The sequence below is a fragment of the Mycteria americana genome, chromosome 2 (genome assembly GCF_035582795.1).
Source record: "Mycteria americana isolate JAX WOST 10 ecotype Jacksonville Zoo and Gardens chromosome 2, USCA_MyAme_1.0, whole genome shotgun sequence".
Classification (NCBI taxonomy): domain Eukaryota; kingdom Metazoa; phylum Chordata; class Aves; order Ciconiiformes; family Ciconiidae; genus Mycteria; species Mycteria americana.
This window is the reverse complement of record NC_134366.1, coordinates 109,800,256-109,815,156: the sequence shown is the minus strand read 5'-3', so window position 1 is coordinate 109,815,156 and position 14,901 is coordinate 109,800,256. Positions and strand designations below refer to the sequence as shown.

At 37.0% G+C, this 14,901-nt stretch overlaps 1 protein-coding gene across 1 annotated transcript in view; it reads left to right on the top strand.

Annotated features, from left to right (window-relative positions):
• The window catches only part of ZNF236 (zinc finger protein 236), a 92,685-nt gene that overhangs the window by 525 nt on the left and 77,259 nt on the right, over nt 1–14,901 (top strand). The window contains exons 2-3 of the mRNA XM_075494263.1: nt 11,908–12,050; nt 13,367–13,531. Coding sequence (XP_075350378.1) covers nt 12,024–12,050; nt 13,367–13,531 — 192 coding nt within the window. The 5' untranslated portion in view covers nt 11,908–12,023. The remainder of the gene's footprint in view (nt 1–11,907; nt 12,051–13,366; nt 13,532–14,901) is intronic.

Below are 14,901 nucleotides of genomic sequence, written 5' to 3'. Positions count from 1 at the left end.
CGCCTGCGGCCGTGGTGCGGGTGCTGCGAAGGCAGGTCCCGGCGCCGGGCTGGCTGGAGCTGGTGAGGGCCGGTGGGAGAGCCCGGGCGGGCTTGCGGCAGGCAGGACAGGAAAGGCTCCCGAGTCCTTCCGCCGCTCTTTTCCTTCCCCTCGCACTGTCTCCCCTCCCCCCCGGGCCAAATTAATGAGATCTTCGAATAAAGGATGGTAAACGAGGGAAAATAAGAGTAAACTCTTCCATTTCTCTGATTGCAAGAAGGAGGGCTTTTTTTGAGGCTTTAAAAAACACCTTTGTAGTCGTTTTCTTTGTGAGTATATGTACAAAAAAGAACTGGTTTTCTTTCCCAAACATATATTACTCTGTGTTACGCTTTAATTTCTAAATTTTTGCTTGCATTTTAGTGTCGTTGATGACTAGAGAGTACTTCAGGGCAGGATTGGTTTGATGAACTTGGGGTTTTTTTTGACAGCAATTTGTAGGTAGTGAGTTTTATGGCTCTTTTGTGTAGTTCAATCCTGCTGATGTTACTAGGGATCTGTGAGTAGTATCTGAGTAAAGCCCACAAACTGCAAAAATACTGCGTTTTGGATAGACCTGAAACCCTCGTCAATGACTTCTCTTTCAACACAAGCATGCAGCAGTAGATTTTTTTTTTTTAACCCATATAGAATGGGGAGAGATTTCATAAAACATTCAAATACTGTGGTTATTTCAGTCATGAAAAGTCAACTAAGTAATATTTTCAGTATATATATATAGAATGTCTGGTTTTCTGAATACTTGCAGATGAGCTCTGGCTCTTCAAGAGTAACGTGTAGGTGAGCCTTCTATAGGATACTTTTTGTAGAATTGAAATATGCTGGCAGGCAAAAAAAAATGCTGTACTGTTACATGAGTGTTGGGAAGTTGGGTAAAATGTTTTCTCCAGTATGGAAAGCCAAATGGGCCATAGGTTCCTACCAGAAGTTTTTATTATATTTTATTTTTTTGTTGGAGCCATTGATCTCGGCTTTTGAATACTAAATAATAAGTATATAAAGAAGGACCCAAAGAGCTTTGGCTGTTAACAGTTTTGGAAGCTGAGGTTTTTTTTAAAGTTTATTTTAACTAAAATGTCTACTTAATTCTCTAGTAGTTCTTGCAAGGGGACACATGTATCATATGTGTGTAAGCTCCTGTAATAATGGCATGATGTATGAATGAGAAGATCAAGACTGGGACAAGCTGTCTAGAAAAAGTGCCTCATAGCTGTATCCCTTTTGTTTGTAGTTGGACCTTGATCTTAGACCCTTCCTATGGTAAGAGGTATGGGTGACAGGACTTACTGTGAGTTTGATCATATTTTGTATTTTTCATGTATTTAATTTTTTAAAAAGAAATTTGCTAATTTATTAATGCAGTTGTTTTATAGAGGTAGTTTGCAGACAGCAGTTTAGAATTACAGGGTCTAGGGCTACTGCACGGATTCAGAGACTTCTGCAGTCTGCAATTGCAAGGACTCTGCCCTGTATAGACAAACATTGTGGGTTCTGAAGTCTTTGGTCCTTGAGATTTCAGCAGTTTGGGAAAACAGCAAAGTCAGTGTTGACAAGCGTCACGGTTTTTTTTCTACACTTACATGTGGCTAAAAGAAGGTCACGAATGAAGAAGCTCTGGCTGAGCAGGACAGCTTGAATCTGGGAAATTTACGTTCTCAGGACATGCGGCTGTTTTGTCCCATTCAGCTACAGGCTGACAGACTTTGAAAACTGGTTGTGAATTCCATAGGCTTCACTTTTAGCAGGAGGAATTTTATTTAGAAAATAGCTGTTTACAGAAATAGATTTCATGTCTTTTGCTTAGGAAATTGTACGTTTTTAGGTTTTGTTCCTTTTTAGTGTGGTCCTCAGAATTCCTACAACCCTGGTACGCTAATGTCTTTCACGAAGAGAGGTGTTGCTCTCTGTAATTGTACAGTCTGTGTGTTTAATGTAGTACAGCTTTGTTTGGAAGAAAATAAAGGTGAGTCAGTAATGTTTGTTGTGCAGCTTCCTTAGACTTCTTTAACCACCATGCAAGTCAAATACTGGAACATGTTCTTTGTTCTAGGAAAATTAAATATGTTAGATAAAAAACTGAACTCTAGGCAGCAACAGTCAGAACAATACCTTGACCTCAATGGCTGCTATTCTAAGATAACTATTTTTGCATTGGTACTGTTTTCCCAAAACCGTCTTGTGATTCTCTGTCTCTTTTTTTTTTTTTTTTTTTTTCTTTTTTCAAACTTAATTGACCTCTCTGATGGGCACAAACTGAAACACAGGAGGTTCTATCTGAGCATAAGGAAACACTTCTTTACTGTGAGCGTGACTGAGCACTGGCATTGGTTACACAGGGAAGTTGTGGAGTCTCCTTCTGTACAGATATTCAAAACCCCATCTATATGCAGTCCTGGGCAACTGGCTGTAGGTGGCCCTGCTTGAACCAGAGGGGTTAGACAAGATGACCTCCAGAGGTCCTTTCTAACCTTAACCATTCTGTGATTCTCCTTTGAGGTGGATGAAGTATAGGGTATGATTCTCAAGAAGCTTAAAAGAGCTAATCTTCTGTGATTTGGGGTTTTGCTGCTCCTTGATTCTTGCTCTAGCTGCTTAGCAGTGGTTGTATAGCAAATCCTTTTACAGAAGAGCAGCAGGTCCTTGGCTCTTGCCTTTCTGAAAATTTCAGGATGAGACTTTGAATACATATGAAGGAAGAAGAATGCGTTAGAAAAAATGCTACTCCATGCAGATGTTTTTAAAGAAAGAAAAGGACAAGCAGCTCTTAACACATAATTGGTGTTAACACACTAATAACACATTTACACAGGTTCTCGTGACATGGCCTCTATCCTGAGAAGGAAGTTAAAAAAGAATTATTCATGTATGTGGCCTCAGAGTTTCCAGTGTGGCTGCTGTGGTTTTAAGTAACCTGCATTACAGCATTTGAACTGTCAGAGTTTTAGGCCATGTGAATTTTCTGTAGTCTGTTGTGCATTGTTGCCAAAATTCATTTGAGAACCACTGGCCAAGGGGCAGTTCTGTTTACTCTGTTCCCTTAGGAGTCTCTCTAAGACACTAGAAAGCGATTTCCACTGCTATTGTACAGCTAGGGTAGCACAAAGAAAACATGCAGGGGAACGTTTATTGTATTCTATTTATATTGGTATATGTTTTGTCATGCCCCTTTCTGAATATATTTATTTCTCTGATTTCAGCTTGGATATCTTAGCGATACTTTCTTAGTAATAATCCCTCAAACTGTTACCTTTACTTTTAGTTTTACTAACTGACTTTGCATAAAATATTCTTTGTATGCTTTTTTTAAGATATTAGCATAACAGAAGATGCTAATTTTAAATATTTTTGGAGCTTGGCAGAAGTGCCTGAAAATTGAAAAGAAAAAGCCTTGAAACACACAAGTGTTTTGGAACATGCAATATGATTTTGCTTTGAGAAAAGTTTTTAAAAATATGGTAGGCCTCATATTGTAAGGGTGTTATTTTGAAAAATCTTACTCAACTCTTTGTTTTAATTAGAATTTAGCAATGAAGAGTTGCTATTAAGCTGGAATTGAAATAAATACCAGGCTTTTACTGTTCAGTTGAATAGCTAATGGAAAGACAATGTTTGAAGACATATTTGTTATAGATCCAGAGTAATATTTTGGGTGCTTATGGATATTTTATTAGCTACTGTAGTGGACAAGGGTTTTCTGTAGGTCCTGTGAAAACTTGAGACTTTGTCACTGGTTCTTTTGGCTACTTTGTGAGAGTTTCCATTTTGTCCCAATAAATGTGTAGTTGTTACCATGAGTTGGTAGTCACTGCTTCGCTATTTCTGCTGTTATTTCAGGTGTATGAGAAGGATTTTGAGGACTCTATTACTGTTCTTGCACCTTCAGTCTTCTTTTCTTCACCTAAATTTTCCTTCCCCATAGTGAAGGTCCTTTCTATTTGTACCAGTGCTGCTTGTCACTGTTTGAATAGCAGCAACATGAAATGAGCAGTTTTGACTTTCACAACTGTCTGATCATTTTCAAATAGCAGAAGAGGAATTCTTTGAACAGCAAAGTGAAATATTTGCAGAGTATACTGAAGCAGTTTTTAAGCCCAGAGTATATGCCCTATATTTAAACCCAAAGGCTACTTTTACACAAGTTTAAACTGAATTCCTTTATGAGTGCAGTTAAAACTGAGTATTTTGTGCCTTCAGAGGGCCTGAATTTTAACAGGATTCACATATGAAGAGTGGTAAATATTAAATACACAAAGACGGGAAACACAGAGAAGGCAATGTAGCTTTAAGTCTGCCTCTGCAGAGCTGGCTGTATTTTGTTTGCTACCTGTCAGTCCTCTAGCATCACCTAGGGTGTGGGTATATTGAATTAGGGGAAAGTCAGTTCTGAGGCTTTACATTCCAATTTTGTATTATTGAAGAAAAATGCAACTTGAACTCACCGGTTAAGTCTTCCCTGAATTTATATTGTGTATATTATTTTAGTAGTTGTGCACTAGGATTTTATGTGGTGACCTCTGACTGACAAGAGAAGAACAGGTGAGTGATGTCGTGCAGGCGAGAATGAAGAGGTTGTGGTACTGCTTCCGTGACGTGGGCTAAATCTTTTAAATACAATGGGTATAGGTAATTCCTTTTTAAAACATACAGGAGGGACAACTGCTCAAACTTTTGCCTTAGAAAAGATAATCTTTAGGCTTTAATAGTGATACTTTTGTTTGGTCATCTCACTGTTCTGCAGTAACAAAATCTAAGTTTATGTGTGAGGGGTAGGTTGGATCTCAGTGAGAAGAAGATAGATTACACTGGTGTACTTTAATTCCGCATTAGTTCCTCACTATACTTGAAATATGTCTGTGCCTTTTCCCCAGTAATCTATGCAGTTAAATAACTTGTGTTTAAGTTCTGGCTGTATGATAACTTCAGCCCTTGTTCTGTCCATTCTCCATAGCTTTCTGCCAATTGCAGGTCCTCATTATTTTATTCCCTATTGCAGTTGCACTCATACCTTCGTACCTCATTCATTCCTATGCATTAAGTGCTTCCAAATATAATTAAATTTCTATTTGAGACCTCTCATGTCTTTTTCTTTTGAGTTTTCCTGTTGTAGTTGGATTGTGTTCGCTCTGGGGGAGAGGGAAGATCATCTAGCAAATCATTTAGTTCATTCTGAAATTTCTGTTAACAGTGTAGTGGCTGGGCACAGGTAAGGGTCAAGGTCTCAAGCATGAGACATCCAAATCATGTAAAAACAAACAGCTGAAAAATGCTAATGGGTTGAGATGGTGGGTTGAGACAAAGACAGCTTAATAAATGAAGGAAAAAAGAAAAAAAAAAAACAAACCCCAAAAAACACCAACCAACCAACAAAAAACCCCAACCAAGTGGTGCAAAGGCAAACGTTCATCACCTCTCACAAGCAGACTGACGCTCAGTCTGTCTCTGAGCAAAGACTACCTTGGAAGGACTACCCCTGAGTTTGTATTGCTGAGCATGATGTTTGTAAGGCATGGAATGTCCCTTTGGTTGATTTGCGTCAGCTGTCCCCTCCTCTCTCCCACCCTCAGCCTGCTCCTCTCCCACCCTCAGCCTACGCATTGCGGGGGCAGAGTGGGAAACAGAGAAGGCCTTCACGCTGTACAAGCGCTGTTCAGCAATAGCTGAAACATTGGTGTGTTATCAGCATTGTTTTAGTCACAAATTTAAAACACAGCACCATGTGGGCTGCTATGAAGAAAGTTAACTCCATCCCAGCCAGACCCAGTATAATTTATTTAGCATCTAACTGGCTACGATGGAGCTATTAATTCCGTGTCCTGTCAGGCTTCTCTGCTGCCTGCAGTGCATCAGTGGTGTTGTGCAACTTCTGGAGTCATCTGTGGTCCTGAAAGGAGTGCAGCTGCTTTGTGTTGGCAAGTGCTGAGCAATTGGCACCTGGACATCCATCTCAGCAGTGTGCTCCTGGAAGCTAAGCATCCGGACTAGTACTACTTTAAATTCCAGATTGATTATTGACCAAAACATAATAAAACTACCTTTTCTTACATGAGCAAATCTTAATTAATTTCTGGATTTTGGTCTGTTACACAGATTGAGAGTTGAGTCTTTCCCCTGCTCCTCCCATTAGAAGTCATGAGGCATGACTGTTTACTGTTTTTGTGAGTGCTGAGCTAAGTTTAAACTAACCTGATTCTTTCATGATTGCAGAACTAAGCAAAATGTTTTAATGATTCGTCATCATTTGTGTTCTATGACTTCAAGTGTAGTATGAGGAAGCATCAATATTGCCATCCCTGTTTTGTTCTCTTGTCCTACCACTTTCTTTCCACTCATGAATTAGTAAATAGGTATAGAGTCAGACCCTTTTGTCCCTAAACTTGCCAGCAGCCATTTAACTTCAGTGACAAGTTTTCATCTATGAATTCCGCAAGCTTGAGTGTTGTGTTCGCAGTGTCCTCTCAGTCGGATGCGAGTAGGCTATCAGAGATCTCATAAGGCTGTGCTGCATTTACAGCCGAATGAGTCCATCTGCGCCTTGCAGAGAGGATTGCAGGCTGCCGTGAGGCACAGTGCTGCTTACATAAGGAAGGAATGGTTGGGAGTGCTCTAATTCTGTCTTCCTCCTTCCACATTGAGTTGTCATCAGTGGCTTATAGCAGAGAGCACCTGCTTGCTGACTCAACTCCTGAGGTCAAGTTTTCATGAAGGCTGTATCACAGAAATCTGTAGCCGAGTTGACCCGAAGCTTGATTGCTGCTGCTCTGTGAGGGACAATTAATTTGAAAAGAACTTAAAGCTTGTAACATTAAGAATATTTAAATAAGTCCATCTTTAAACTGAAAGTTTATTATCATTGATAGGTACTTCGCAAATCTGCTTCTGGTATTTTTGGGCACTTTGGACAAACTGTAAAAATACAGACAAAATGTCTGTTTGACAGTGCATAATGAGCTAAGTGCTCCCTGTTTAGTTTAATTGTATTGATACTTGACTGTCTGTCTCAAGCTGTGATGGAATACGGTTGATTTATGTTGCAACTAGACAAACATGCAAATTGCAAAAAAAAAAAAGTAGAAATTGACAGTAGCTTTTGCACTGTTTCCATGCAGTTAATATTAATAAATGGCAGTGTTTTAAACTCTGCAGCCCTTCAGTGAGGTTTACCATTTCTTGTAGTGTGCAGACCTGAAAGAATCACTTATTTTTCAGGGGATTTGTTGCTCCAATATTCATTTTGTGTTTTCTCTGTGTGTGTGTGTTTGTTTATGGATTTCAGTAAGTAGCTTCTCTCTAGTAAGAGCATTCCAGTTTTTCATGTGATTTTTGTTGACATTATATGCTTAATCAGTTAATGTCTTCTCTAACTAAAAACTCAAACTTTTAATTCTGTGTGGTCGACTTGAATGGCATTCTGTTAGTTCATTAACAGACAGCAGACTTGTGTTTTCATCTGGACAGAGTATATCTGACAATAAATAGATTGCTTAATCTGTGTACCTAATATTTATATTTTTCTGAGATCATTTGCACCATATTAGCTATCTATGCAAGGGTTGCTAATCTGATAAATGATGAATTTTGACCATCAAACGCTATGTCACGTATGTTGGTATTTTTATTTTCACAGAATCACAGAATCGTATAGGTTGGAAAAGACCTTTAAGATCATCAAGTCCAACCGTAAACCTAACACTACCAAGACCACCACTACACCATGTCCCTAAGCACCTCATCCAAACGTCTTTTAAATACTTCCAGGGATGGTGACTCAACCACTTCCCTGGGCAGCCTGTTCCAATGCTTGATAACCCTTTCAGTGAATTAAATTTCCTAATATCCAGTCTAAACCTCCCCTGGCATAACTTGAGGCCATTTCCCTTTGGTACACAGGAAAAGTTTAGAGTTGGTTTGTTTGGGTTTTTTTTTAATTAACAAATTTCTCAGTACATTTAAAAGTATAGGATCCATACCCCACTGCCAACTTCTTGAATTGGCATCATCTGCCTGGTTTTGGATATTCAAAAATATTGGCCTTTAAGGTAGATTCAGTATTTTGCAATGTTTGGCTTGTTTCATGATGCAAGCCAATGCACCTAAAAGCATTTTTTCTCTGATATAAGGAAAGATGATTGCACAACTGGGTTTTATTGCTGATTTCCCTGAAATATGGTAACGTAGGTTATTGCTTTGACTTGCTATGATATAGAGGTATCAGTGTAAATAGTGTCTTTGTCTGGTTATTAATTCTTATAACAAAAAACTCTGTCAAACTTTTATTTCATTTTTATATTTAAATGAAGACAGACCCAAGTTGTACTTTACAAGTCTGTGACACCTGCCTGAGAAGTCAAAATACAGCTCACTTGCTTGTTACCTTTTTAATTGACGTCTTTCCTGTTTTTCTGTCTTCCCAATTCTAAACACAACATAACAGTTTTGTCCTTGCTGTTACCCAATTGCCCGATTTCAGCAGGGAAATTATTCTGAATACTCTCCTTGTTAAAGTCACTTCCTGCATCTTTAATAAAAGGGAGCTGCGCAACTCTCAGAAATGCCCGGTATTTGGCTGGTAATAGAGGGCCAAACTATTTTAGTCAGAATACAAGCGAAAAGAGATTATTAGTCTCATCTTTCCCTTAAGCTACTTCAGACATAGTGTTAATGAATAAATGAATTTGTGTTTTTATTTTAATCTGCATTATATGTCAATCCTGCCCTTTGAGTGAAAGTGAAACAATTGAACTTTCAGAGTTCTTTTAAATCCAAACTGGACTGTTTTTCTATTCATACCGGCTGTAACTACTTAGAGCAGTCTTCAGCCTGATATTCCAATAGTTGAGCCTTTGAAGATTTCTGGAATCTAACCTAAATTGATTTGCTGTGCCTTATCCTTAAGGATTTCTGCAGTAAGAGTCCTCTGCCAAGTCAAGCTGGACCTTACAGTCCAGTTGCTGATTCTAGGGTCCAGTCCTGACTCCCAGATGTCTTTCTTTTGCTCTTTAGCGATATTAAAGATAGGACCAAAAAAGCGTAAGATTCAGCTTTGGAAAGAGTAACAAAGATTTTCTTTGCAAGAGTAATGCTTAAGGTGTTACAGATGTAAGGAATTAATTTTCTAAATGTATGCCTTCTATTTCTTCTTCCTTGGGTTCTGAGGACCTTTAGGAAGGCGGAAAGGCTTGCAGGCAGCTCAGGGTTTATGATCAACCATGAACTAGTTTTGAGAAACTCCTGATGGTTCGACACAGGGTGTGATGCGCTCAACTCCTCATTTCCTAAAGTTTAGGCTGTTTTTCTGTTCTTTCCTATGAAATATTTTAAGATTATGGTTTTGTTACCACTTTCTGTTTATTTTGGTGGTGATAATTTCCTTCTTTTTAAAGAAAAGCTGAAATATCTTCTTCCTGTATATCTCTGCGTCAGGTGGTATGATTTCATACACCTATAGTCATCAAATTCTGTTGAAACATCACAAGGATATGTAATTTTTCATTAGCATATAGTGAATTTAAGGTCCTTTTTGAATTCCAGAAGAAAATTCATAGCCTGTAGATTAATCAGTATTGCGGTTGATGCAGATACGATACACGTTTTAATAAAAATGATAGAAATGTTATTGATCTAAAAAGTAAGTCATTTGGTAATATTATTCGGACGCTAGTGAGGATGTTGCTTTTTCTGAGTTTCAAATTGTAGGGAAGTTAGCACCTTTGATTATTTCTGCTTATTTCAAAGTTGCACTTTCGCTACTTCAGTTGCTTAGCATTGTTTTTGTATGCTGTCTGGCGTCTTTGATCTCGAGAGTGAATGTTTAAAGATAATAATCTCTTTGGTTCATGGAGAAGGTTTAAAGGCCTTTCTAAAGTCATGGTTTGGATCATTTTTCAGTTGTCAATTTAAAGTGAGAGGTCAGTCCTTCATGGGGTTGAACAATTACTCTTTTCTAGGGGGAAGGAAAGCTTCTTGCATTACATTTTCATATAGTCCAAGTACTGGAGTAGATTTTTCTTTCACTTCTCTTTTTCTTGTCATGCCAATATTTACAGAAACTGATTCTGTGCCCTTTATTCTACTCAGGTATATTTATTACAAGGATGCTTAAAGGACAGTGTCTTGTAATTAAAGCTGTGCTTTTCAGCTTTTAAAGAATTGTGACTATTTCAGGGATGTTATTGATAGTGTCTGCATATGTTATGAATTTACAGCTGAGAGTCCTTTAAAGGATGCAGTAGGTTTAAGTTTATACATGTTAAAGATTTGTGATAGTTAAGCAAAGTATTTCTCTCTAACAGAAAGATGTATAACTAAACGTTTCAAAGCAAAAGTTAATTGGGTGACTTAGTCCAGAAATGGGAAGTGTAAGTCCCCAGGACATTGGTTTTAGTTGTGATTTTTCCCCACTCAAAATATCTTGTGCTGAAATGTTTCCTAGAGCTTCCTCAACTACAAGCTTTTATAGTTTGTTTATGAGAATTTTAGCAGGAAAAAAAGGTGGTCAATATGTAAGGTACTGATTTCTTCCCCCTCCCCCCCTCCCTTGTAAATGGTGTGTTGAATGAGACAGGACTTTGAGGTAGGTGCAGTACTGAGCAGAAATACTATATGAATCGTAATCTTTGGTTTCCTCTGAGGAAATGTAAACAGGATGCTGTAAACTTCTAGTTGTGTTGTTACTTCCTATGCCTAATTCTTACATACACGGTGAGAAGTAGTGACTTTCTTAAAGGGAAACATCAGGCCTTGCATGTCTAGATAATAAAATCAGTGTTCCCTCTTTTTGCATCGTGTTGCATTCTGCAAAGTGTTGGCGCACTTTGTTGAGTTGTGGCAGTGTTTGAAGTGACTTCTTTGGTTTTTTTCTCTTTAGTGTCCTTAATCTGCAGCACAAGTCAATCAATTTTTATTTTCAATTTATTAATACTGCTTTGAATGATCTTACATATTTTAACCCCTCCTGCCAATTGCTTTTTTTAAAGTTTTTCTTAAATAAAGATAACTTCCTTAGTAATACAGTATCTTCTCAAGTGTAAAATGTGTTTAACTTACTTGATTAGTATTTTCCTTTTATGTTAAATATTTATAGGACTGACTTCAGCCATTTGAGCAAGAGGATATAGAAGCTTGCAACTTGTATATCAAAAGTTGTGTGACTGTAGGAGTTCAAAATAAGAAAACTGTGTGGGCTTAGACTGTGTCTATTAAAAAACAAATAGTCTTTTTCTCCATTGAATTCATGTGTACACATTGACTTGAAGTTTATTGCATCTCTCTGAGCTATTTGAAACATTAGTGTTGGTTTTACAACTGTAAAGGTAACTAATAAAGGTTTTACGTTGCCAGAAGTAGAAGAAAGACAAGATGCCTAAATTTTTCTTAAAGAAAAAAAAAAAGAGAGAGAGAGAGAAAGGAGCGGGGGAGGACAGAAAACCTGTATAGTCAGAACTGCTGACTCTGTCGTATTAAAAAGTTTTTTCTTTTTTTGAAACACGTGATGTAATATTATTAAAAGTAACCCCTGGCAGTATCTTATTTATACCTAGTGTATTTGGCAGCATTTTATTTTGTTGCAAACTTGATGGGTGTTTATGAAGCACAGAAAGAATTTATTTCAAATTACTGGGAAAAGGTGATTATTTATCTCCTTAGTGACTGGCAGTTAGAGGGATGGATATATTCTGTTGATCCTGTGTCAGTGGAAGCAGTAATGTTTATGCCCGAGATCTTCAAGATCCTGTGAAGTCAGAATCTTTTATAAGTCAAAATCTTACAGGAGTTTGAATAGTTTCTGCTTCAAAGAATTCTGCTTTTTACAATAAATTATAAGTAAATGAAATGTGACTTCATACAAATGTTTTGATGCTTGTTTTGTAGATGATGTTCTGACACCAAATATAGAGAACAGTAATTTTCCCTACCAAGTACCTAACTTCCATAAGTGTGAGATCTGTTTGCTGTCTTTTCCAAAAGAGACCCAGTTCCAGCGCCATATGAGGGATCATGAGCAAAATGACAAGGTATGAATTTTAGTAGATATAAACTTAGAAAATACCAGTGTATACTGATATTTTCATATACTGACAAGTAAAGCTAACACAAGACATCATTTTCAGTTTTTCTTCATCACATCACTAATAATTACTACTTGGGGACCTCAGAGTTTTATGAAGTTTCTCTTTCATGTTTCCTCATGTTTCCTTTGGGACAGGACCTTACTTTGATGTCATTTAGTTAGATTGTTGTTTCCAGTTCAGTAATTTTTAATTTTAGGCATTTTATTTGATTTATAAAATATTCAGGTAGATGAGCAAATGTATGGGTTTCTTTTAATCAAATTTGCAAACTGATTCTACACATTAGCAATAAAAAGAAAATAATGCTTATATTGCTTAACTGGACCCTGCTAGTCCGTTATAGCTGTTTTCAATAATGTCAGGCAACCTAATCTAGTATGTATGTGTTAGTAGATTAATGTGAGCACTTTAGCTGCTTACAAATCAAATTTGGGAAAGAATGAAAAAAATACAGATATGTGATTAAGACTGGACCGACTTTTTAAATGAAGCTTTTGCCATAGCTTTCATCTGTAATCTAAAGCATTTCATTTCTGTTCCTTGCTTTCTATTTCACAAAGGTAAAACTACTTTACGTGTGATGGAAAAATAATTTTATTACTGTTTGAGGTAGCTGTACAAAAAGATTAATTTTTACAAAATGTAGGACTTTGAGATGATAATTCATGTATACGAAGAACTCCTTACAGAAGTTTCAATGCTGTAAAGTTGATATATAAAAAATGGAAGTTGATATTGTTAAAGCCACGTTATTGCACACTTGTGGAAGAGCCTTTATATCTAACAGTGAAGGCGCTCTTAAAAAATGAAAACTGTTTGTGCAGATACCAACTGAAGAGCAGTCAATCTTATAGCATAAACTAAGCTCTTTGCTGGTTCAATTATTAATTTTGCTTAAGGAGAGTTCACGATCTCCATTAAAGTAGGAAAATTTATTTCCATCTCTTGCTCATTCTTCTCTCCTTCTAACTTCACTCCTTGGACGGTCTCAGTTTTGAGTCTCTACTTTCTTTAGTTCCTCTGCCGCTTTTCCCTATGTGCTCTTGAAATGCTGTATTTGCATTTTCAGTAGTGAGATGCAAAGAAGAGAAAATAATTAAGACTGGTATTATTAAGGATCATTATCATATGTAGGTATTTGAATTGCTCTTTTTTTATTTTAAACCTTTTGATTTGTATGGTTATATGTGTCACCTAGGGTTTATGTAACTTATGGGAAGATTGAATTTTTTCTTTATTTTTGTGGTTTTAACAAACAGCCTCACCGATGTGACCAGTGTCCAATGTCATTTAATGTTGAATTCAACTTGACACTTCATAAATGTACTCACAATGGTGAAGATCCTACGTGTCCTGTGTGCAACAAGAAATTCTCCAGAGTAGCCAGTCTGAAAGCTCATATAATGCTACATGAGAAAGAAGAGGTAATTCATTAAACCTCATAATTTAAATTTTGAAAAGACATGTCATAATGGTTGTACTTAATCCCTTACCTATATCCTTTAGATTGCAGGATTGAAAAAATGGTCTCATTCAGAAGAAATATAAAACTTTTAGTGGGGAGTCTGTTTTAATAATAGTAGCAGAAATTAATGTCCTGGATATAAGCAAGTGTTCCCATCCTGTCTTTACTAACAAAGAGAATCTGTGTGTGTTTGATAGATATCGTATCATATATGAACGTTAAGTGATTAGTTATTTACAAATAATTTTATTTTGAAGCAATTCATGCAGTTTCATGTACATTGATAAGCTCACATGTAATAAATAGTCTGGGTGATCATTTTTGATGGCAGATGTTATGGTGAGGCACTCCCACCATCTATTTCTTGCATCATGAAGCTCTTCCCTTATCTAGAACTGCCATACCTTTTTTGAGCGGTTATTTCACTTGAGAGGACTTCTTGTTCCTTCCGCTCTCACAGTTTCATTCTCCATTTTTATAAGGCATTGGTTAAATTCTTAGCAAACAGTTAATGCGTAGTAGTATTTTGCACGCTTTATAGTCATTACTGCGTTACTGCAGTTGCCAGAGTTGATTCTACTGCGCAGAATACCAGAATTTCAATCATGTAATTACCTTTTCCTCCTGTGAAAGCTATTTTAAAATTGCACTTTGCGTTGGAGAATTGGAGCCTAGTAATGTATGCACTTTTATCGCCGGACTTCTAATCATAAACGTAACAATTGTACGTTACTCCATACCAACTGCAGACAGCTTACAGCAGTTTTTACCAGTAGGTTTGGGATGATAGGCCTGTTTGCATTTTTCCCTACACCAGGCAGGGAATGCCACCTGTAGAGAATGTATTCCTTCTTTAATCTTGTTATCAGTTCACGTTTTTATCATGTACACAACCAAGTTAAAATGAGAGGACTTGCATAAAATTTTGTTGCATGTTAATGTGTCTGTGGTGATACATAGTTTAATGGCTATTTATTGAGGAAACTTGATTTATGAATTGCTAAAAACATCAGAATAAGGAAACTGAGCATCAAGAAAGATGCCCAGGAGTGATTTTTAGGATTCATTTCTATCACTAAGTGATTTTTCATCCACTTCAGCTGCTCTGATTTTGATACTTGGTGCAGATGTCAGAAGAATAGGTTGTGTGATGCCTTTCAATTTAAAATTCAATCTGCAGTTTAAAAATTAAACTTGTATTAACACCTTTCAATTGCTAATGAATATACTCGTGTAACATTCTATAATTCTGTGATAAAACAGATGAACATAAATTCACAGAGAATTGCAAGAATGACTTTCTCGATAGTTATGCACTGGGCCTGTAGG